The sequence below is a fragment of the Podarcis liolepis genome (assembly GCF_965112155.1).
Source record: "Podarcis liolepis genome assembly, chromosome: 1".
Classification (NCBI taxonomy): domain Eukaryota; kingdom Metazoa; phylum Chordata; class Lepidosauria; order Squamata; family Lacertidae; genus Podarcis; species Podarcis liolepis.
This window is the reverse complement of record NC_139554.1, coordinates 15,397,949-15,419,685: the sequence shown is the minus strand read 5'-3', so window position 1 is coordinate 15,419,685 and position 21,737 is coordinate 15,397,949. Positions and strand designations below refer to the sequence as shown.

Here is a 21,737-nt window from a genome sequence, read left to right as displayed (position 1 = left end):
ATAGAATTTCATGGCGGTTGTTTGTGCTGATTTCCAGTCATTTCTCCTCCTACAGATCTCTCGCGTCCGTTCATTTTACCTCCTTGTGGAGCCGAAAAAGGGACTTGGATCTTTCAGGAGAAACAGCCGACAAGGGGTTTGATAATCCCATTTTCGACACACCATGTGACCCAGTGGTAAGAATTCCACCTTTATGTAAATCATCATCTTGCAACAGTAGCTCCTCCTGCATCATCTTAGCACAGGGAGAGGGCTGCTGCGCAAGTCAATGGATCCCAAAAATGAACGGCTATGAAGTTGCACAAATGCCCGATTGCAGCTTATGTTCGTAGGGTAGCTTGCAGCAAAGCCAGGGGATTCTTTTAAATGGCAGCGGGGCGGGGGGTGGTTAGATAGTAGCCCTCCCCTCAGGGCAGGGGTCAGCCCCCTTGTATGGTGCAATGCACATTTCATGGCACTGTAGAAATAAATACAGTCCTCACAAGACGAAAAGAATCCGTTCCGCAAGTCTCTTCGTCTTGCGGTTTTTTCGTCTTGCGAAGCAAGCCCATTAGCAGCTTAGCGGATTAGCGCTATTAGCGGCTTAGCGGGCTTAGCGGATCAGCTGATAAGCGGTTTAGCGGCTTAGCGGATCAGCTGATAAGCGGCTTAGCGGGTCAGCTGATAAGCGGCTTAGCGGGTCAGCTGATAAGCGGTTTAGCAGCTTAGGATCAGCTGATAAGCGGCTTAGCGGCTTAGGAAACGGGGGGAGGGGAAAAAACCAGCAGGAACTCGCAAGACATTGTCGTCTTGCGAAGCAAGCCTATAGGAAATTCGTTTTGCGAAGCACCTCCAAAACGGAAAACCCTTTCGTCTAGCGGGTTTTCCGTCTTGCGAGGCATTCGTCTTGCGGGGCACCACTGTAATGAAATTGTTAAGGCCGGAGAAGAAAGGAGGATTTATATTCCAAGTGCTCAACAAAGGTCCTTCTGTGCACCTGGAGGCTTCCTCCCTTTCTCCTGATTCAGAGACTCCAGAATCCTATAGACCCATTTCAGTCATTGGGCAAGATGCTAAAATATTTTCTGGTGTTTTAGCTAATAGATTGGCAAATATATTACCGTATTTTTCATTCCGTAAGACGCACTTTTTCCCTCCTAAAAAGTAAGGGGAAATGTGTGTGCATCTTATGGAGCGAATGCAGGCGGGGGGCTCTGCTCGGCGCTCCCTTTAAAGAGCCTCATGGAGCTGTGTGTGGCTCTTGGGGGCTTTTCCCCAAGGAGGGAGAAGGGCAGCCCGTCATTCCCCTCTCCCTCCTCCAGGAAAAGCCCCCAAGAGCCACACACACACTCCATGCGGCTCGTGAAAGTGAGCGCTGAGCAGAGCCTGAATGCATCCCAGGCGCTGCTCAGCGCTCCCTTTCACGAGCCGTGTGGAGCGTGTGTGTGGCGCTTGCAGGCTTTTCTCTGAGGAGGGAGAAGGGCATCCCGTCACAGCCAGGTACCTAGTATAATGTTGGGATACTGCCAGGGAGATAAAGTCCATCATGGCCCCCAAGCCGGCTGCCGGACGATCCATCGACGGATCGTCGGTAGTCACGCAGTATGAGCGATTAGCGACACAAGTTTCCTGAAAATACCTTGCCACATTCCAGGGCTCATGCACACTCTATCAGCAGATAATGCACAGCCAGAAGTCGCACTCAGGAGAGCATTATTTACAAGCTTTTATTCAGCGTTGATCAGAACAAAGAAAGACATGACTGTCTGTGTCAGTGTCTTCGACAGAGAGAGAAAATGAAAGCAATAGCAAACATAAACATCCTGTGAACAGGAAATACGCAGGCTGTGACACAAACATCCTGCTCCCTTTTAAGGTGGAACGGAAATATCCTAACATATAATCTGTGCTGGTCAAGCAGGTTCTATTAAGCATAGGCATATAGCAGTTCCTGTATGTAAGATGCCGAATGCAGTATATTACGGAAATCTGTATAGAAATCCATGTGTGATCGCTTCATTAGATGCTCATAAAGCTTTTGGTAAAATGCATGGGAATTATTTGTACCTACTCCTCTCTCAAAAGAACTTCGATGATGGTTTTATATTAGCACCACAACCTTTATATACTAATAGCAAAGCAGTAGTTAGGGTTAATGTACACGACTCTTCCACTCTGTAGATGTACAGAGAGGTACAAAGCAAGGCTGCCTCTGTCAATGCTACCTTTCATGTTTGCAATGGAACCACTTGCAAACACTGTTCAAAATAATAATAAAATCAACGGCGTTATATTTAATGGTCAATCCTATCCACTCAATTTGCTTGCTGATGATATAGCTCTGGTGGTCTCTGATCCAGAGGTGTCGCTCATGGAGGCCATCGGGGAAATTAAAACATTTGTTAGATTTGACTGGATTGAGAAATAATAAAACAAAATCGGAATGGTTGCATCTGAATGTACCAGTTGATTTATATGATGAATTAAGAGAGAAGACAGGCTTTCAGATCTGTCCACGATATATTAAATATCTTGGAATTCACCACCCTTCCACATTCTTCGTTCCAGCAGTCCAGGCTGGAATATTCCAAAACCCACCAAGCTGTAGATTTAGGACTAAACCACATGTAACATTGAGCACATCATCAGCACACCCCCTTTTGTTAAAAAGCAGCAATCAGGATCAGGAGGTAGCTTTGATTTAACCATTTACATGCACCACAGTTGCTTTCTGGATTGAACCCCCCCAAGCCAAGAAAGAGTGCAATTGTGAACAGCATGCTTAACACAGCATGCAGTTTGGTCCTTAGAATAAAGCAAAGATAGGGAAAAGGTTTTGTGCAGTATAAGCAACTTTGCATATATATATATATATATATATATATATATATATATATATATCCCCAGATATCCAGCTTTTCTAAGCGCAGAAGTGGGTTATCATGTGCACAGCAAGCGAACAGCCTTGAGCATTGCTTTGTGAAACGTAAGTGCTGCGTTGACAATATGGATTCATCTCAACCCATAAGATCGACTTTCTCTTCAAAGGATTTAAGCTCCAGAGTTATATTTTGCACCAGCCGCATTAAACACACTGGTCTCTCTCTCTTCTAGGCTTTAGCTGGTGCGTGCTCCGTGGAGGAGGAGGAGGAGGCACCGAAGGAGATGGCGAGCAAAAATTGTGAGCTCTATTACATTAATCCTTTATATGATGAAACGGAACTTTGTGCTTAACATCAAAGCTGTCAGAGGAAGAAAATCCTGCCATCCTGTACTTTGCTTGCCATTTCAACAGGCTGAGCCACTGCAGAGACCGGCTCACCAATGCACAGATCCTGCTCACTTCAATGGGGACAGTGCAGAAGAATTTCCTGGTGATCGGCCCCCAAAGTTATTTTGACGCCGCCTTGTCTTAAAAATACTGCTTAATTTTCAAATGGGAATGCCTATCAAATTGCTGGGTGGTCCTCATGAAAATCAGAAAGGGTCTGCAAATCTTTTTCTCATCAGTAGTGGAATATGTATCGTCACTGAATTTCAATAAAGAATGCCTATAGCACTAAAGCAATTAGAGCCTATTTCGTATCATTTGTGCATTGCTATTCTCTCCCATCCTTAAGGGAGAGCAGTGAGTGGGATGGCATCACCCAAGAACCTCTCCACCTGCCTGGCGACTGTGGAACGCCCTCCCATCAGATGTCAAAGAGACAAACAACTACCAGACTTTTAGAAGACATCTGAAGGCAGCCCTGTTCAGGGAAGCTTTTAATGTTTGATGCATTACTGTATTTTAATATTTTGCTGGAAGCCACCCAGAGTGGCTGGGGAAGCCCAGCCAGATGGGCGGGGTATAAATAATATATTATTATTATTATTATTATTATTATTATTATTATTATTATTATACCCAGACAGCTCAGGGTAGGCTTGGGAGTCACAGGCGGGTGGTGCGCCGAATGGCACCCCCCTCAGTGAGGGCACCCGGGGCGGTCCACCACCACCCCGACCCCCTTCTGACGCCCCTGCTTGCATGCAGAACATTCCACATTCAAACGCTAATATTTCTGGCTAGGGCTGGGGAAGACTCTCTGGCTGAAAACATGTCATGTCTCTGCCACTCAGAATAGACACAGTACTGAGCTAGATGGAGCAATAGTCTGGGTCAATATATGGCAGCTTCCTGCATTGCTGAACTTCTAGCTGAACTCAGTATGTTAGAATCTACATCAGAATTCTCACAGAATTTTGGAACAGTCTCTCTCTTTTAAAGATCCACACCATCAAATCGCTGCCTTGTAGAAAGACACCTTGAAAGGCAATGAATTCAGGCACCCACCCCCCCAATGAATTCTCAGTGAGAATTCACATATTTTCTTCTTCTAGTGCTTCGCTCAGCATTGTAGGGGCTGCATATGCAATCAGGCAGTGATTTGTGTGAACAGAACTGGCACAGATAAGTTTCAATGTCACTTGCTGTTCCTCTGGCTGCTTTTAGAGAGATTATCTAGAGATTTTCTCCACAGAATTCTTAGCAAGTGCTCCCTTCCTCCCGTCTTTTACTTACGCTCAGATTTTCTCGTTTCATTTTATCGGAGTCTGACATTTGGTCTCATAGCTTCTTTGGGATTCTCCAGACGGTTTTCTGATGCCAGAAGAGAAATACGTTGGCAGAATGAGAAAGGTGAAGAGAGGTGAGGTGCAAAGGACCCTGGGTAAGATCACAGACACATTCACACATGCAAACTCAGACCTTTAGAACAGGGTGGGGGAGCCTTCTGAGCCCAAGGACTCAGCGATACAGCTGCAAATAAAACATGTTGTAAAGTGCAATATACAAATGTGACACCAGATGGCAACAGTGAGCTATGCAAAATTCAATGTATTTTTTAAAACGGTTTGTTTTTTTAAAGCGTTTTTCCATGTGTGAAGATTCCATCTATGTCTTGCTTTCCATGGTGGGGAACATTTTGAGAGCTGTGAGTCAGTGATAGGAAGGGCAGAGCAGGGGGCAGAACAGTGTATGTGATTCTTACCTTCACACAATTCACTACTTTCCTGTCATGCAAAGGACACTCAAACTCCTTGACAGGAGCGAGCCAGCAGTAAATCACACTGAGCAAGTTGAAGCTGATTCTTTATTAGCAAAAACAGGATCTACAGAGGAGTGTCAGGCCTAATGAGCACAGCAACTCATCTCCGGCAGGTCTTGCTCCCCTGAAGCCATTGCTGAGATTGAATGTCGCAACCTTCCCACAGCTGCCTCCTCTCCAGGGTTTTCCTCAAGCAACCTGAGACTGAGCTTGAGTGAAGCTAACTTCTCCTCCTCCCTCTTCATGCCTCTCCTGATTCTGGGACACCAGGAGGGAAGGGAGCTCGTCACAACAGGAGGGGGAAACACCTGTGACTCTCCACCAGCCTGACTAATCTCTGCTTCTTGGCCTCCCTCTTCTCATACTTCAGCTTCTGCTCCTGATTCTGGACTGCTCTCTGCCACAGACTCCCCCTGCCCACTTCTTGTTGTTTAGTTGTTTATTCGTGTTCGACTCTTCGTGACCCCATGGACCAGAGCACGCCAGGCACTCCTGTTTTCCACTGCCTCCCGCAGTTTGGTCAAACTCATGCTGGTAGCTTCAAGAACACTGTCCCACCATCTCGTCCTCTGTCGTCCCCTTCTCCTTGTGCCCTCCATCTTTCCCAACATCAGGGTCTTTTCCAGGGAGTCTTCTCTTCTCATGAGGTGGCCAAAGTATTGGAGCCTCAGCTTCAGGATCTGTCCTTCCAGTGAGCACTCAGGGCTGATTTCCTTCAGAATGGAGAGGTTTGATCTTCTTGCAGTCCATGGGACTCTCAAGAGTCTCCTCCAGCACCATAATTCAAAAGCATCAATTCTTCGGCGATCAGCCTTCTTTATGGTCCAGCTCTCACTTCCATACATCACTACTGGGAAAACCATAGCTTTAACTATATGGACCTTTGTTGGCAAGGCGATGTCTCTGCTTTTTTTGCCCCTGCCTACTAAGCTCTGTTATCTCTTCAGTTTATGACAACTCCTCCTCCTAGCCTTCTCCCTCTTCTCCCTTCGACCACTCATTGTGGCAGGACGGGACCTGGCAACACCTACTGTCAGGGGTTCAGGAGCAGAGGCGAGGGCTAGGGAGGAAACAGAGAGCGAGGGGGAGGAGGCAGAAGAAAAGATGAGTGATGACGACGACCCGAGATCTCCGAGTCTTTCCAGTGAATCAGAAGATTCACAGAAAGGAGCACCAGTAGCCAGGGCAAGGGGGGAGACTAGGGGGACACCCCAGGAAGATAGAGCCAGAGGGGACTCAGAGGGGAGCAGTTGGAAATCGGGACCAGCGTCACCGCCAGAGAGCAGGGAAGAGGAAGGGCGCCAGGGATCAAGCGCTGGCAGCTCACAACAGGAGGGAGGGCACGAGTCAGGAGTGGCCACACCTCCATCGGGGAGCGAAGAGACGGTTAGACGGAAGGTGGAAGGTTGGGCGCGCGCGCCAAGTTCAAATACACAGGAAGGTGACGCAGTAGGCAGCCCGGAAAGGGAGCCAGGTCCTAAAGGAGACAGGAGGGTCCGGGGGGTCAGCGTCAGAAGAATCCCGGAAGGAAGAGACCCCGGGGGGCAGAGGGACCCAGAGAAGAACAGTCAGGCGGAAAAGGTGGAGCAGGGCTAGGATATTAAGTTGGTGCACAAGGGGCGGAGACTCAGATGGAGCTTCGCCGATCTAAGCATAAGACGTAGAGTTGCACGCAGCAGCTTGAGAATGGAAACTGTAACTCAATAAAGACTTTTATTTAATGATCGCTGGCTAGCGTGATCCTCTGTGAGCTAGGATCTAGAAGCAACTCTGACAGTAAGCTCCGTCTCCTAAATTGTGGGCATCCACGGCCTCGCGGAGAGGAGAGAAAGCGGGTGCCTACTAGCGAGCTCACGAACGGCAGACAACATGACGGCTGAACAGCAGATAGCGGAACTCAGAGAAGCAGTGTCACGACTGAATGCCGAGGCTCTGGCATCCAGGAAGAGAGAGGAGGACGCAGCTGCCGCCTACAGGGATCTCCAGGTCAGGTTGGAAGTGCTTACGAAGCAAGGGCAACGGACCCATCAACCGGAGGGGATTGGGTTGGGGAGACGTACAGGCGGTCTGGTCTCTCACTTCGATGGGAATTTGCAACAGTACCCCAACTTTAGAGCAGATGTAATGTGTGCACTGCAACTGCTGCACAAAGACTTTAGAGATGAAGAAGAGAAGGTGGGGTTCATCATGTCCCATTTGCATGGAGACGCTAAAGCATGGCTGCGCAATTTGTGGAGAGATAAGGATCCGGCGCTCCAAAATGCGGATGCCTTTATTAAAGCGATGGATGGGTGTTTTTTATCAAGCATTGACGTGGATCTTGCCCGGAAGGAGGTGCATGGACTAAGGCAAGGGAGGGCCAGCGTAAGGCAGTACCATGCCCGCTTTTTCGCTTTGGTCAGTGCCCTGGAATGGGACAGAGATTCGGCCCCTGTAAGAGACCTGTTTTGGGAGGGATTGCACAGCTCGGTTAAAGATGAAATTGCGAGGGGGGAGAGACCCCGAACCACGCAGGAGATCGTTCAGAGGGCGCTGGCGGTGGGGGTGCGGCTGGAAGAACGTCCGTGGAGCAGGGACGAAGGGCGTGGAGGGCGCGAACCAGCCAGGGGCTCCTCCTTCCTTCCCAGAGAAGCAGCGCGTGCGCAATCCACGCCTCCGCCGGGAGGAGGGGCGGAACCTATGGAGGTTGGAGGTGCAAGGGCTCAGTCAGCAGCCAGAGCCCTAGCACCGGCGACAGTGAAAGCGAAGCCTCCTAGAGGGAACAGGAAGTGTTACATATGTGATGATCCCCAGCATATGGCGAAAGAGTGTCCCCGGAGGCTCCACAGGCACACTGCAGCCTCAGCAATGGTAACTGCAGCAGCGCAGCAAGCAGAACCACAGCAGGGAAACGACGCAGTCTGGCTGGAGGAAGAGGCACTGGGGCCCTGTCAGACGTGTCAGTGAAGAAGTCCCCGGAGATTTTACAGCCCATGGACCCCCTCCCGCCCAAACCAGTAGTAAGGCTCACTGCATCTCTCCAGCTGCCCAATGGAATCACCATGGACGTGCCAATCACCATTGACTCAGGAAGCAATGCGGACTTTATAGGGCAGGACTTCGTCGACCGGCACGCTATACAGTTGCTGCCTGCCACGCTGCCCCTGCAGGTTGTCACGGTGGATGGCAGGGAGCTGCTAGGGGGGCAAGTGGTGAAGCAGACGCCACCAATGGTGATGCGACTTGGGAATCACAGGGAAGTCATCAGCTTCAACGTCACTCAACTATCGGACACGCCCATTGTATTGGGCATGAGTTGGCTGGACAAGCACAGCCCGACGCTGGCTTGGTACCAGAGGCAGCTGACCTTCGGCTCTTCCTTTTGCGCCGAACACTGCATCGTGCCCCGGCAGGAAGGAGAGGAAGAGGAGTCACAGCTGCAGCTAGGCACGCTGCAAGCGGTTCCCCACAAGTACGCAGAATTTTTGGAGGTTTTCTGCGAGAAGGAGGCAGACAGGCTACCCCCCCACAGACCATATGACTGCAAAATTGACCTGCTGCCGGGGGCGGCGCTGCCCAAAGGGAAGCTGTATTCCATGTCTGAGGACGAACTGCAGGAACTCAAGGAGTTCATAGATCATAATTTGGAGCGCGGTTTCATCTGAGAGTCCAAGGCAGCGGGGGGCAGTCCGGTATTCTTTGTTAAGAAGCGGGACACGCCCCAAAAAAGACTCGTAGTGGACTACCGCATTTTGAACAGTGTGACCAAGCCATCGGACTTCCCCATGCCCCGAATCGACGACCTCCTCGCAAAGGTACGCAAGGGCAGCGTGTTCACCAAGTTGGACCTGCGAGGGGCGTACAACCTCATTCGCATGCGGGAAGGAGATGAGTGGAAGACAGCCATGTTCACGCCCCTGGGCACCTACGAATATAGAGTTATGCCTTTTGGATTGCAAAATGGCTCCCACGTTTTTCAAGCTTTCATGCATCACGTGTTGGCGGGGCTCCTCTACAAGACGTGCGTCTGTTTCTTGGATGACATCCTGATCTTTTCGGAATCGCAGCAGGAGCATGACAGACACGTCAGGGAAGTGCTGAGCAGGCTACAGCAACATAGGCTTTACGCCAAGCTGGAGAAGTGCCAATTCGACGTGACGGAGGTGGATTTCCTGGGCTACAAGTTGTCTGACAAGGGGCTTGCCATGGACAGTGCCAAGGTTCGAGCAGTGTTGGATTGGAAAAGCCCACGCAACCGGAAGGAGGTCCAACGGTTTGTCGGCTTCGCGAACTTCTATCGCAAGTTTATCAAAGGCTTTGCTATGCAGACAGCGGCCATCACGGACACGCTCAGCTCCAAGAAAAAGAAGTTCATCTGGACAGAGCAGGCGGAGCGGTCCTTTCAGGCACTCAAGCGTCTCTTCGCGTCGGAAGAGCAGCTGCTTCATGTCAACCCCAGCAGGCCGATGAGGGTGGAGACAGACGCTTCGGACAGAGCCGTCGGAGCAGTCCTGCTGCAGAAGGACCCGCAGGGGATTTGGAGACCGGGAGCGTTTTACTCGAGGAAGCTCAGCAAGTCCGAACAGAACTACACCATCTGGGACAGGGAGTTGCTGGCCATTCATGCAGCCTTCAAAGCGTGGAGGCACTTCCTGATCGGCGCCAAGCACACGGTGCAGGTCTGCACAGACCACAAGAATCTGGAGCACTGGCGCACGGCACAGTTCCTGAACCAGAGGCAAATACGTTGGGCTGAGTTCTTTGCGAACTTCGACTTCCGAATAGAGTATGTCCCGGGGGACACCAACATCATGGCGGATGCTCTCTCCCGTAAGCCACAGTATCTGGAGGAGGCAACGCCAGCGGCCGCCATGCACATCTTCGCACCGACAGTGTGGGCGTGTGCTGCGGCAACAGTTGACCTGGAGGCGGTGCGACGAGCGTTGCAGGATGACTCCTTCGCGCAAGCAAAGATGGCAGAGGTGCACAGGGGCACAGCAGCAACCGACGAGTTCCAGCTGCGAGATGGATTGCTCATCCGTAAAGGGGCCATCTACGTGCCGGGAGACGAACTTCGCGCCAAGGTACTGCAGCAGCTGCACGACGCGCCCACTGCCGGGCACTTTGGCAAGGAGAAGACGATGGAATTAGTCGCCAGAGACTTCTGGTGGCCCGGAATGAGAGGGGAAGTCGCGGACTACGTGGCGAGGTGTGACACCTGCCAGAGGGCCAAACCAGTGCACAGACCGCCGGCCGGACTGCTGGAACCGCTGCAAACGCCGTTCGAACCATGGGAGAGAGTGGCCCTGGACTTTGTCACGGATCTGCCCAGCTCAAGGGGCAAGACGGCTGTGCTGGTGGTGGTGGACTTGTTCTCCAAGATGGCACATTTCATTCCGTGTGCGAAGGTGGCCACGGCGGAACAAACCGCCAAACTATTCATAGATCACGTGTTCAAGGTTCACGGTCTGCCGCGGTCTATTCTGTCCGACCGAGGGCGACAGTTCATCTCGAACTTCTGGCAGAAGCTGATGGGCTTCCTGAACGTCAAGATCAACCTGGCGTCGGCGAGACACCCGCAGACCAACGGGCAAGCGGAGCGGGTCAATGCCATCATGCAGCAGTACCTGAGATGTTATGCGAATCAACAGCCTGCGACGTGGGTGGATTACCTGCCTCTCGCCGAGTTTGCCTACAACAACACGAAGCACGTGTCCACGGGGGTCACGCCGTTCTTCGCCAACAACGGGAGGCACCCCAGAACCTTCCCGGGACTGGAAAGAATGGGGGAGGGGGAGCCGCAGACAGCAGATGCGTTCGCGTCGGAGTTGCAGGAGGTCCACGATCAGCTGCGGCGGCACCTGGAGCTGGCTAAACACGCATACAAGGTACAAGCGGACAAACACAGAAGGCTTGGCGAAGAGATCCATGTGGGAGACTGGGTCTGGTTAGCGGCCCACGCAGTGCCGGCCAGGTCGTTGGCGAAGAAGGAACTAGGGCATAAACAACTGGGGCCCTACCAAGTCGAAGAGCAGGTCAACCCGGTGGCTTTCAGGCTGGCGCTTCCGGAGGGCTCCAGGATGCATCCGGTGTTCCACAGATCGGTGCTCACTCCCTACAAGGCACCTCACAGGTTTCAGGAACCAGGAACGGCACCGAGTCCGCTCCGAGAGAGAACCGGGCACGGGGGAGTGGCACAGGAGGAGTGCATCAACGAAGTCACGGAGATTTTGGACTCCAGATGGGGGGAAGAGGGGGTAGAATACCTTCTCGCCAAGGAGGGCACCCCGGCCAGTGCCAACAGCTGGGTGCCGGGCTACGCTTTAGACGAACCTCTGCTCAAAGAAGAGTTTCATGCCCTCTTCCCACATAGGCCAATGCCAGCAGACTTTTTCGACGACTGGCTTTTCACGCCCACGCTTTCAGCCAGCACGTTCCGGGGGTTCGACTCGGACGAGGAACCGACACGAGACGCCCGTTCTCAAGAGGGGTCACACTCGGGATCTGCTTCAGAACCCTCGTATTGGTGGGATGATCGACCAGAGGAGCAGTTCCGCAGAAAGTGGCTGGAGGGTCCAGGACGAGCAACGTCTCCAGAAGGAAGCGAGGGAGAGACGGACATGGACGTTTTCGGGGACGACCCGGGTTTCGAGCACGGCGGCACAGAGATGGAAGTGGAGGTGACCGTCGTCGACGAGAGCAGGGAGGAAGAACCGGAAGACTTCAGATGGAGGCCCGCCACGGGAAGCGAACTGTACCCGACATTCGTCCCCTTGACACGGCAGCACCCAGCTCCCGCACCGGAAGGAGGGGAGGGGGGAAGAGGGGGCTTCGAGGGGGGGATGGATGTCAGGGGTTCAGGAGCAGAGGCGAGGGCTAGGGAGGAAACAGAGAGCGAGGGGGAGGAGGCAGAAGAAAAGATGAGTGATGACGATGACCCGAGATCTCCGAGTCTTTCCAGTGAATCAGAAGATTCACAGAAAGGAGCACCAGTAGCCAGGGCAAGGGGGGAGACTAGGGGGACACCCCAGGAAGATAGAGCCAGAGGGGACTCAGAGGGGAGCAGTTGGAAATCGGGACCAGCGTCACCGCCAGAGAGCAGGGAAGAGGAAGGGCGCCAGGGATCAAGCGCTGGCAGCTCACAACAGGAGGGAGGGCACGAGTCAGGAGTGGCCACACCTCCATCGGGGAGCGAAGAGACGGTTAGACGGAAGGTGGAAGGTTGGGCGCGCGCGCCAAGTTCAAATACACAGGAAGGTGACGCAGTAGGCAGCCCGGAAAGGGAGCCAGGTCCTAAAGCCTCAGAAGAATCCCGGAAGGAAGAGACCCCGGGGGGCAGAGGGACCCAGAGAAGAACAGTCAGGCGGAAAAGGTGGAGCAGGGCTAGGATATTAAGTTGGTGCACAAGGGGCGGAGACTCAGATGGAGCTTCGCCGATCTAAGCATAAGACGTAGAGTTGCACGCAGCAGCTTGAGAATGGAAACTGTAACTCAATAAAGACTTTTATTTAATGATCGCTGGCTAGCATGATCCTCTGTGAGCTAGGATCTAGAAGCAACTCTGACACCTACAATCATCCCATTTTATGGTGTTTTCCCAGCGTGACGGATTGGGTGGGAGAGAGAAAGAGAACATGTATCCAATCAGCAAAAGGGTATGCAAGGTATTTGCCCCATTCCCTGGAGTTGATTGTTCAGTAATGTTCCTTCACGAAAACGGGAAGGAGAGATTAAAAAGGATTTCCCCTCAATTCTTCTTGGACAAGTTATAAGCATCACTTCATAGATTTGACAGGAAGCTTAGGGCTTTGCAGGAAAGAAACTCAGACCTCCGACTCCTTACCCTCCCTCCCTCCCTGAGCATACACACAAACCCTGCCATATCTGCCATGTGAGGCAACTGCCTTACTCTGCCAATTGATAGGGCCGGCTTTGAGCAGCAGCAGCAGCAGGCAAATACCTCCAGTTTCAAACCAAAGAGAACCAGTTATTTCCTCATATTGGTGTTGCATTATAAGACTTCATTTTTTAAAGGCCAACAACTGACTCTTCTGCAAATGGGAAAGTGACGAAAACACACACGCAACTGAGGTTTATTGATGGGAGCCTGCTGGCAGATGATCTGCACAGGAAGTTATGGCAACTTGATTCTCCCCCACCCGCCCTTATTCTTTTTTACTGTTATTATTTTAGTGGCTGGAATACCTCCTCCTTCCCTCTCTCTCTCTCTCTCTTTGGAGAGGAGACCTTGGAACTCATTTTGATATATATCACGAGCACTGCCAAAATGTGACAGCTACTCTATAGCATTTAAAAGCATTGCGCACCTGTCTCCAGGATAATGGCTCGCTGGAGATGTGCGGATGAAAATTGAATTTGTCTTCCAATATGTTTCTTGCCCAGATCAGATGTAGCTCCTTTTCCAAACCTCGGCATGGGCTGGTTTACTGCCCATAAACGGGAGCAGGAGGAAAGCATGCACACAAATGATGGGAAGGTCTTTCCAATGACCTTCGGGAAGGCTTTGGAAATGCAAGCTAAGCATCAGCAGCAGCGCTGGATCCAGGATGCGCAGTGGGAGGACAGAAGATGCTGTGGTCGCTTGCTCCCTCCTGATTTCAAACCACATGTGATTGGTTGGTGGGAGATGGGGCAGCTACAGCTCAGGGGGAAGAGCGTAGCACCCAAAGCAGGACATATTGGGATGGTATCGGCAATTCCGGGATGTCCTGGTCATGTGATGGTTGATGTGTATGGGAAAGTGCAAAGCTAGGCTAATAAGGGGTGTAACCTGGGGAGAGTTCCGGGGGCCAGGCAGAAAGACTCGGAGGGCCACATTTGCTCTCTAGGCCTGAGGTCACCGATCCTGGACTTACAGGGTTGTTGTAATAACTAAATCATACACATGACACATTTTGAACACTTGGAAGTGCAATAACAACAACAACAACAACAATATAATATTTATACCCCGCCCATCTGGCTGGGTTTCCCCAGCCACTCTGGGTGGCTTCCAACAGAATATTAAAATACAATAACCTATTAAACATTAAAAGCTTCCCTAAACAGGGCTGCCTTCAGATGTCTTCTAAAAGTCTGGTAGTTGTTTTTCTCTTTGACATCTGGTGGGAGGGTGTTCCACAGGGCGGGTGCCACTACCGAGAAGGCCCTCTGCAAATGTCGTTTGTTTTATTTTCATGCCAGGGAAAGCTTCTCTGGTGACTGATGTTATAGGCAAAGAAGTAAGCCAAGCTAAAAAAAGAAAAAGTTTGCACATCCTATGGCAGAGTTGGGAAAACGTGTGTGTGTGAGAGAGAGAGTGTTCCCTTCCGTGCAACCTACTGAGGGTCACAAGCCTGCGGTGGGTGGAGCCAGAGGTAAAAGTGGGTGGGGCAACCCATGCAAATTTCCCTTTTGTAGTTTCTTCATTCCCTTGCCCTCCCCTCTGTATCCTCCTTCCAGCCTGCCAGGAGGCAGCATCCTAGTTGAAGGACATATTCCCACCTGGCAAAAACAGGGGGTGCGGCTAAGCAGGGCCAGTGAGGGATGTGGCTTGGGGAGGGTTATGAGGGCCACATAGAGAGGCCTCGGAGGCCACATTGCTCCCCAAGCCTGAGGCTCCCTCTAAAGTTCTGATCTACTTTTCCTCCTGGAAACATTTCAGCCTTTCCTTCCGATCCCTTCTTTCCCACATTTTCAGTCTGTTTCGGCTCTCTTTATCAGTGCTTGGGAGAGAAAAGGAAAGAAAAGCTGTCTGCTGAGCACAACCCTGACTAAGGGGCCAGGAAAAGAAAAAGCAATAATTATAGGGACCGTTGCCCAGCTCAGCGGTGAAACGCAATTTCTCAGCCAAGAGGGTGCAGCGGCTGAGGGCATCTTCATACAAATATACCAGCGCGAAACCGAGTGAGTCACACAGAGGGATGTTTTGATCTAAGGCAGTGTTTTTCAACCTTTTTTGGGCAAAGGCACACTTGTTTCATGAAAAAAAATCACGAGGCACACCACCATTAGAAAATGTTAAAAAATTTAACTCTGTGCCTATATTGACTATATATAAAGTAATTCTCTTGAATAGGAATCAAATAAACACAAAGAAAGTATTTTATAATTACTTTATTATGAAATAGTAAGTAAACAGAAATGTGAAAAATTATAAAATACTTTATTTTTAAATCTTTCGAATTTTTCAATTTTTCCCACGGCACACCAGGCAACATCTCGTGGCACACTAGTGTGCCGCGGAACAGTGGTTGGGAAACACTGATCTAAGGAGAGCGTGTGCCAGGGATAACATGGCAAAATGCAGGGTATGTCAAGGAGGAGGAGGGCTTCAGCCGGCGTGAAATTTATGCCACCTATCAAGGCAGGTTAGCGGTTTGGTATTTGGGAGTCAGGATTCCCTCGGCTAGCGAGGATGATTTCGCAAGGCATTAGCATCAGCGGCGAGAGCTTAAGGTCACTTACTGAAAAGACTTTAATTAAAGCGGTGATCAATTCTGTCAGCGTGCTAACAAAGCACATTCTGTTCCCTTCCTGAGGGAAGACACGTCCCATCACCCACTCAGGGGCTTTTCAAAGATGTGGGAGGCAGGGCTGGCTGCTGTGAACTTGCTGGGAATGGTGGGATGCCCTGATAAGCTGGTCTCACTCCTTTAGGTCTTGGCTGCATGCCTCTGCAACCTCATCCTTGGAGGGGAGTGAGGGCCGGAGGGAAGGATGGGATGGGGTGCAAGAGGTATTTCCTCCATCAGAGGACTGATTTCTCTCGCAGAAAGAGTTGGGCTGCAAAGCTCCCGGGCGATTCCTTTCCATTTAAAATTTTGTTTATGAATTTCCCAGAAACGCAATACAATCAGTTCCAGCGTCCAGTGTCCCTTAGTGATTAACTTCCCTTCCGTGGTTTCCTCAAATGATTATTCTGTTCCTTCTTTCCTCCACCTTATTCTCAAAATAACTGCTGAGCATACTCCAAACTGGCTAGCGTTTTAGCATGTTTACAATAATTTTTTTTTTAAAAAATTAAAATCTATGGTTTCCAATCCTCCCTGAAGGCTGCCTCATCTCGTTCTCTTAATTTGACAAGTTAAACTTGCTGATTCAGCATATTCCATCCATTTCATCCGCCACTCCTCTTTCGTTGGTACTGCATCGTCTCACCATTTGGGGGCATGAATTATGGTGCTGGAGGAGACTCTTGAGAGTCCCATGGACTGCAAGAAGATCAAACCTCTCCATTCTGAAGGAAATCAGCCCTGAGTGCTCACTGGAAGGACAGATCGTGAAGCTGAGGCTCCAATACTTTGGCCACCTCATGAGAAGAGAAGACTCCCTGGAAAAGACCCTGATGTTGGGAAAGATGGAGGGCACAAGGAGAAGGGGACGACAGAGAATGAGATGGTTGGATGGTGTTCTTGAAGCTACTAGCATGAGCTTGATCAAACTGCGGGAGGCAGTGGAGGACAGAAGTGCCTGGCGTGCTCTGGTCCATGGGGTCACGAAGAGTCGGACACGACTAAACGACTAAACAACAACAACAATACGCTCAGGGATGTGGGTGGCGCTGTGGGCTAAACCACAGAGCCTGGGGCTTGCTGATCAGAAGGTCGGCGGTTCGAATCCCCGCGACGGGGTGAGCTCCCGTTGCTCAGTCCCTGCTCCTGCCAACCTAGCAGTTCGAAAGCACATCAAAGTGCAAGTAGATAAATAGGTACCGCTCCGGCGGGAAAGTAAACGGTGTTTCTGTGTGCTGCTCTGGTTCGCCTTAGTCATGCTGGCCACATGACCCGGAAGCTGTACACCGGCTCCCTCGGCCAATAAAGCGAGGTGAGCGCTGCAACCCCTGAGTCGGTCACGACTGGACCTAATGGTCAGGGGTCGCTTTACCTTTAATGCGCTCATTGCAGTCATCACCCACCCACCCAGGTTCCTTTGATTCTTTGGTAGACCACAGAAATTGCCAAACTGTGTGCTGTGAAAAGTTTGGAAATGTGCTGTGGGGGGAAAAAGCAAGCCATCACATTGGATACGTTGGGTGCTCTGCTATCAAATCTTTTGGGCCACTGGGCGCATTTAAGATTCTGAGAAAGTGCTGTGGGTGCCAGTCACAAAAAAAATAGGCAGTGTATCTAAAAAAAAGGTAGCGCCACAAAATGGTGCCAGAATGGCTTTATATCAGTGGGGAAAGAGCACCGATAACCATCCTTGCCACTAACTCACAGGGAGAAGCTCTTGATGCCTCTTCTCTATTAAGAATGGAAGGGAGGGTTTGTCTCTAATCCTGGCACTCATCTCACTTTCAGGCCGAGGGAGCCGGCGTTTGTCCACAGACAGCTTTCCAGCTCTTGTGGCCAGCATGACTAAACCACTTCTGGTGCAACGGGATACAGTGACAGAAACCAGAGTGCATGGAAACACTGTTTACCTTCCCACCACAGCGGTACCTATTTATCTACTCGCATTGGTATGCTTTCGAACTGCTAGGTTGGCAGGAGCTGGGACAGAGCAACGGGAGCTCACCCCATCATGGGGATTCGAACCGCTGACCTTCTGATCGGCAAGCCCAAGAGACTCAGTGGTTTAGACCACAGCGCCACCCGCAATGTGTTCAGTGCAGGAGAGGTGGAGCCAGTGCAAACAGGAAGCGAGCAGGCAGAGTACACAGTCTCACCTGTACTGTGAATTTTTAAAGAGGATATTTGCTGAAACCTTTTGTGGGTGCCATAGCAGGTACCAGCGGTCACCCATGGGTGCCTGAGGTGCAGCATTGAAGACCCTTGCTTTATGCCCTCTGGGAGACCCAGTGTAGCCCTGGATTCTCTCTCTCTCTCTCTCTGTGTATTAGGGGCAGTAAAAATAAAATAAAATAGAGACACCAATATTCATAAACGGGTGCCGGCACAGGTAAAAGAGCTATCCAATTCCACTTAACCCCTGTCCTGTGTGCTTCAAAGTCAGTATACTTTTGTATAGAATGTAAAAGCACTACATTTGTAGCACAAATATGCTCATAATTTTCATTGCCCATTCATTTTCATATGCCCATAATGTTGACCTTCTGTTTCACTTTTTTGGGCAGTGGGAAGCAATATTTTTCAGCGTATGGATCATGTCGTTTCAAACGGATGCTGACCCTTTCAGGCCTCTGGAAAAAAAGAAACCCAAATTAATCATAGCTTGTCAGTGGAAAAAGATAACCTTGGATGCCTTTGTCACACCTATGTACCAGCCTCGCTCCCTGCCTCTGATCACTTCCCACTCCCAGCCAGAAAAGGCAGTGCCTGGTCATGTTATTATTGTTGGAAAGGACTGAGGTGCCGGAACTGCAAGGAGAGCAGCAGATGGCTTATCTCATCCATTTTTATACTGTAGCTCTCTGGATCCAAACTGACCTCAGAATAGCTTCTTTGCTGGTTTACACAGCCGCCATGCCAAGTACGCAGGGTGTACAGAACAAGCCTTCTGTGATTGATATTGTCCTGAGCGTGCTGACACAAGGAGGAAAATTGCTTTGGTAATCTGTTTTGCCTCTGGGTGATATATAGGGAACGAGGAGATAGCAATGAGATGGGCTGGTGGGAGGTTTATTTTATTCCACGGTCCCCCTTCTGGTTGAGCCTGTGGTTGGCACCCAGAAAGATTTTACTTAGAACAGACCCACTGAAATCAATATGACGAAGTTCAATCCATTAATTGGAGTGGGTTTGCTCTGAGCAAAATTTTGTTGAATACCACCCCTGTGAACTGCAGCTTATCAAAGTGTTGGTGCTGGTCTTTAAAGCCCTAAACAGCCTCAGTCCAGTATACCTGAAGAAGCATCTCCACCCTAATTGTTCTGCCCGGACACTGAGGTCTAGCGCCGAGGGCCTTCTGGCAGTTCCCGCACTGTGAGAAGCCAAGTTACAGGGAACCAGGCAGAGGGCCTTGTTGGTAGTGGCACCCGCCGTGTGGAATGCCCTCCCACCAGATGTCAAAGAGAAAAATAACTACCAGACTTTCAGAAGACATCTGAAGGCAGAACTGTTTAGGGAAGCTTTTAATGTTTAACAGACCACTGTATTTTAATACTTTGTTGGAAGCCGCCCAGAGTGGCTGGGGAAACCCAGCCAGATGGGCGGGGTATAAATAGTAAATCATCATCATCATCATCATCATCATCATCATCAATCGCTTGTAACAAGAGCCCTAGGGGCCACTTTCTGCAATCCTCCCGGTGGCCATTCCTCCTCTGGTCACTGCGGTGGTTGCATGACCTGTCTGTCTGTCTTCAGGCACCGCAATTGCCTGCAAGAGATTCCCACACGGAAGGGTTAATGTTGCCAGCCTTCAAGCCAAGGTTGCAGACATCTTTATACTGCAGACTTGGCCTGAACAATGGGCCTGGTGCCTGAAGCTAGCTCCCTGGCATCTTCCATTCTGAGGAGGACACAACCTCTAAGGTTTTCCTCATAAACTAAAGGTTCAATTCAAGGGCTAACTCTAACTCGCATCCTGGTCACTGTCTCTTCGAGCTCCTGCCGTCGGGACGGAGATACAGGACGATGAGGACAAGAACGAGCCGTCTTAAGAACAGCTTCTTCCCCAGAGCGATCTCGGCCCTGAATGGGAAGCCTGGACTTTGAAAGTCATCTAATCTTCCTTGCTGTTTTATACTGTATTGTTTTAATTAGTGTTTTTATAGTTGTTTTGATTTTGTGTGGAGTGCCCTACCTGGGTGGATGGAGCAGCCAAGTAATTTGATATTATTATTATTATTATTATTATTATTATTATTATTATTATTATTATTAAAAACCAAAGGCAAAGCAACAGCCCATTCAAATATTCCCTTTGGCGTTCTGTATATACAGAGCTTGCCCTAGTTTTCAAATTGCACCATCGAGCATTGGGAAGGTCTTTCCCCTTGGAAACCCTAATTTGAGGCCTAAGTTAACTCTCAGCTCTCTTGGGACTCTTACAAAGACTTTTAGATAAGAGGTTTATTAACCATCTGAGTTTATACTTCAACAGTAATAGCCAATCAAGCTTTTAACATACTGGCTTTTGATGTTAATTCTTGAAGACCAGTTCAAATTGAGTAGCTGTATACTGCCTGCTTATACTTTCTCCATGGCAAACTCAATTTATGTTCTCAAGAAGGAAAAAGCCTTTAATTATGACATGGTCTTTCACTAGGATGTTGTACATATGACCATAAACCTCATGGACAATAGTAATGTCCCTTTCATTTTTCCAGTTGCGTTTTATTGTAAGACACATTTCCCAATCTACCTGCTTTGTCTTAGATTTTCCCCTGTGGGGACAACTATTCCTGGAAGTAGGTCTGGAATGCTGGGGATCTGGCAAATTTTGCAATCTGTGCCTAAGATAAAAGGGTAATAATAATAATAATAATAATAATAATAATAATAATAATAATTATTTATACCCCGCCCATCTGGCTGAGTTTCCCCAGTCACTCTGGGCGGCTCCCAATCAAGTGTTAAATACAGTACAGCGTTAAATATTAAAAACTTCCCTGAAAACTTCTGCACCTTCAGATGTCTTTTAAAGATAGGATAGCTGCTTAGTTCCTTCACATCTGAAAGAATGTGAATATTCCACAGGGCGGGTGCCACTACCGAGAAGGCCCTCTGCCTGGTTCCCTGTAGCTTTGCTTCTCGCAGTGAGGGAACTGCCAGAAGGCCCTTGGCATTGGACCTCAGTGTCTGGGCTAAACGATGGGGGTGGAGACGCTCCTTCAGGTATACTGGACTGAGGCTGTTTAGGGCTTTAAAGGTCAGCACCAACACTTTGAATTGTGCTCCGAAACGTACTGGGAACCAATGCAGATCTCTCAGAACCGGTGTTATGTGGTCCCGGCGGCCACTCCCAGTCACCAGTCTAGCTGCCGCATTCTGGATTAATTGCAGTTTCCGGGTCACCTTCAAAGGTAGCCCCACGGAGAGCGCGTTGCAGTAGTCCAAGCGGGAGATAACTAGAGCATGCACCACTATGGTGAGACAGTCCGTGGGCAGGTAGGGTCTTAGCCTGCGTACCAGATGGAGCTGGTAGACAGCTGCCCTGGACACAGAATTAACCTGCGCCTCCATGGACAGCTGTGAGTCCAAAATGACTCCCAGGCTGCGCACCTGGTCCTTCAGGGGCACAGTTACCCCATTCAGGACCAGGGAATCCCCCACACCCGCCCACCCCCTGTCCCCCCAAAACAGTACTTCTGTCTTGTCAGGATTCAACCTCAATCTGTTAGCCGCCATCCATCCTCCAACTGCCTTCAGGCACTCACACAGGACCTTCACCGCCTTCACTGGTTCTGATTTAAAGGAGAGGTAGAGCTGGGTGTCATCTGCATCTGGGTAGCAAGTTTTCAAGAGATTTGTTTCATCATTTAATTCCTCTATGCTGAAGTGTTCTTGTAAATATGTACTTCTTTGGTTTAAGGCATACTTAAGTTCTGCTCCAGCTATTCAGTCATTTTACAGCATGGCAAAGTTACTGAGAATGAATATAATCTGTTAAGGTGCAATCCTATGTATTGTTTACTTCCCGGAGAACTTTGCTGAATGGGAAGTGTACATCTGTCAATGATAAAAATAAATTCACGCAGAAGCAATTCCCACTGTGTTCAATAAATCTTACTCCCAGGAAAAGTATATTTAGGAATGTAGCTTAAATGACTTTTAGAAGATC

The 21,737-nt window shown here is 49.8% G+C and overlaps 1 protein-coding gene across 4 annotated transcripts in view; it reads left to right on the top strand.

Annotated features, from left to right (window-relative positions):
* Positions 1-3,527, top strand: part of AMN (amnion associated transmembrane protein) — an 80,484-nt gene extending 76,957 nt beyond the window's left edge. For all 4 annotated transcript variants that reach the window (XM_083519042.1, XM_083519039.1, XM_083519041.1 and 1 more), the window contains 2 exons: positions 56-176; positions 3,094-3,527. In XM_083519042.1, the coding sequence (XP_083375168.1) occupies positions 56-176; positions 3,094-3,213 (241 nt within the window). In that variant the 3' untranslated portion in view covers positions 3,214-3,527. The remainder of the gene's footprint in view (positions 1-55; positions 177-3,093) is intronic.
* Positions 3,528-21,737: the final 18,210 nt, after the last annotated feature.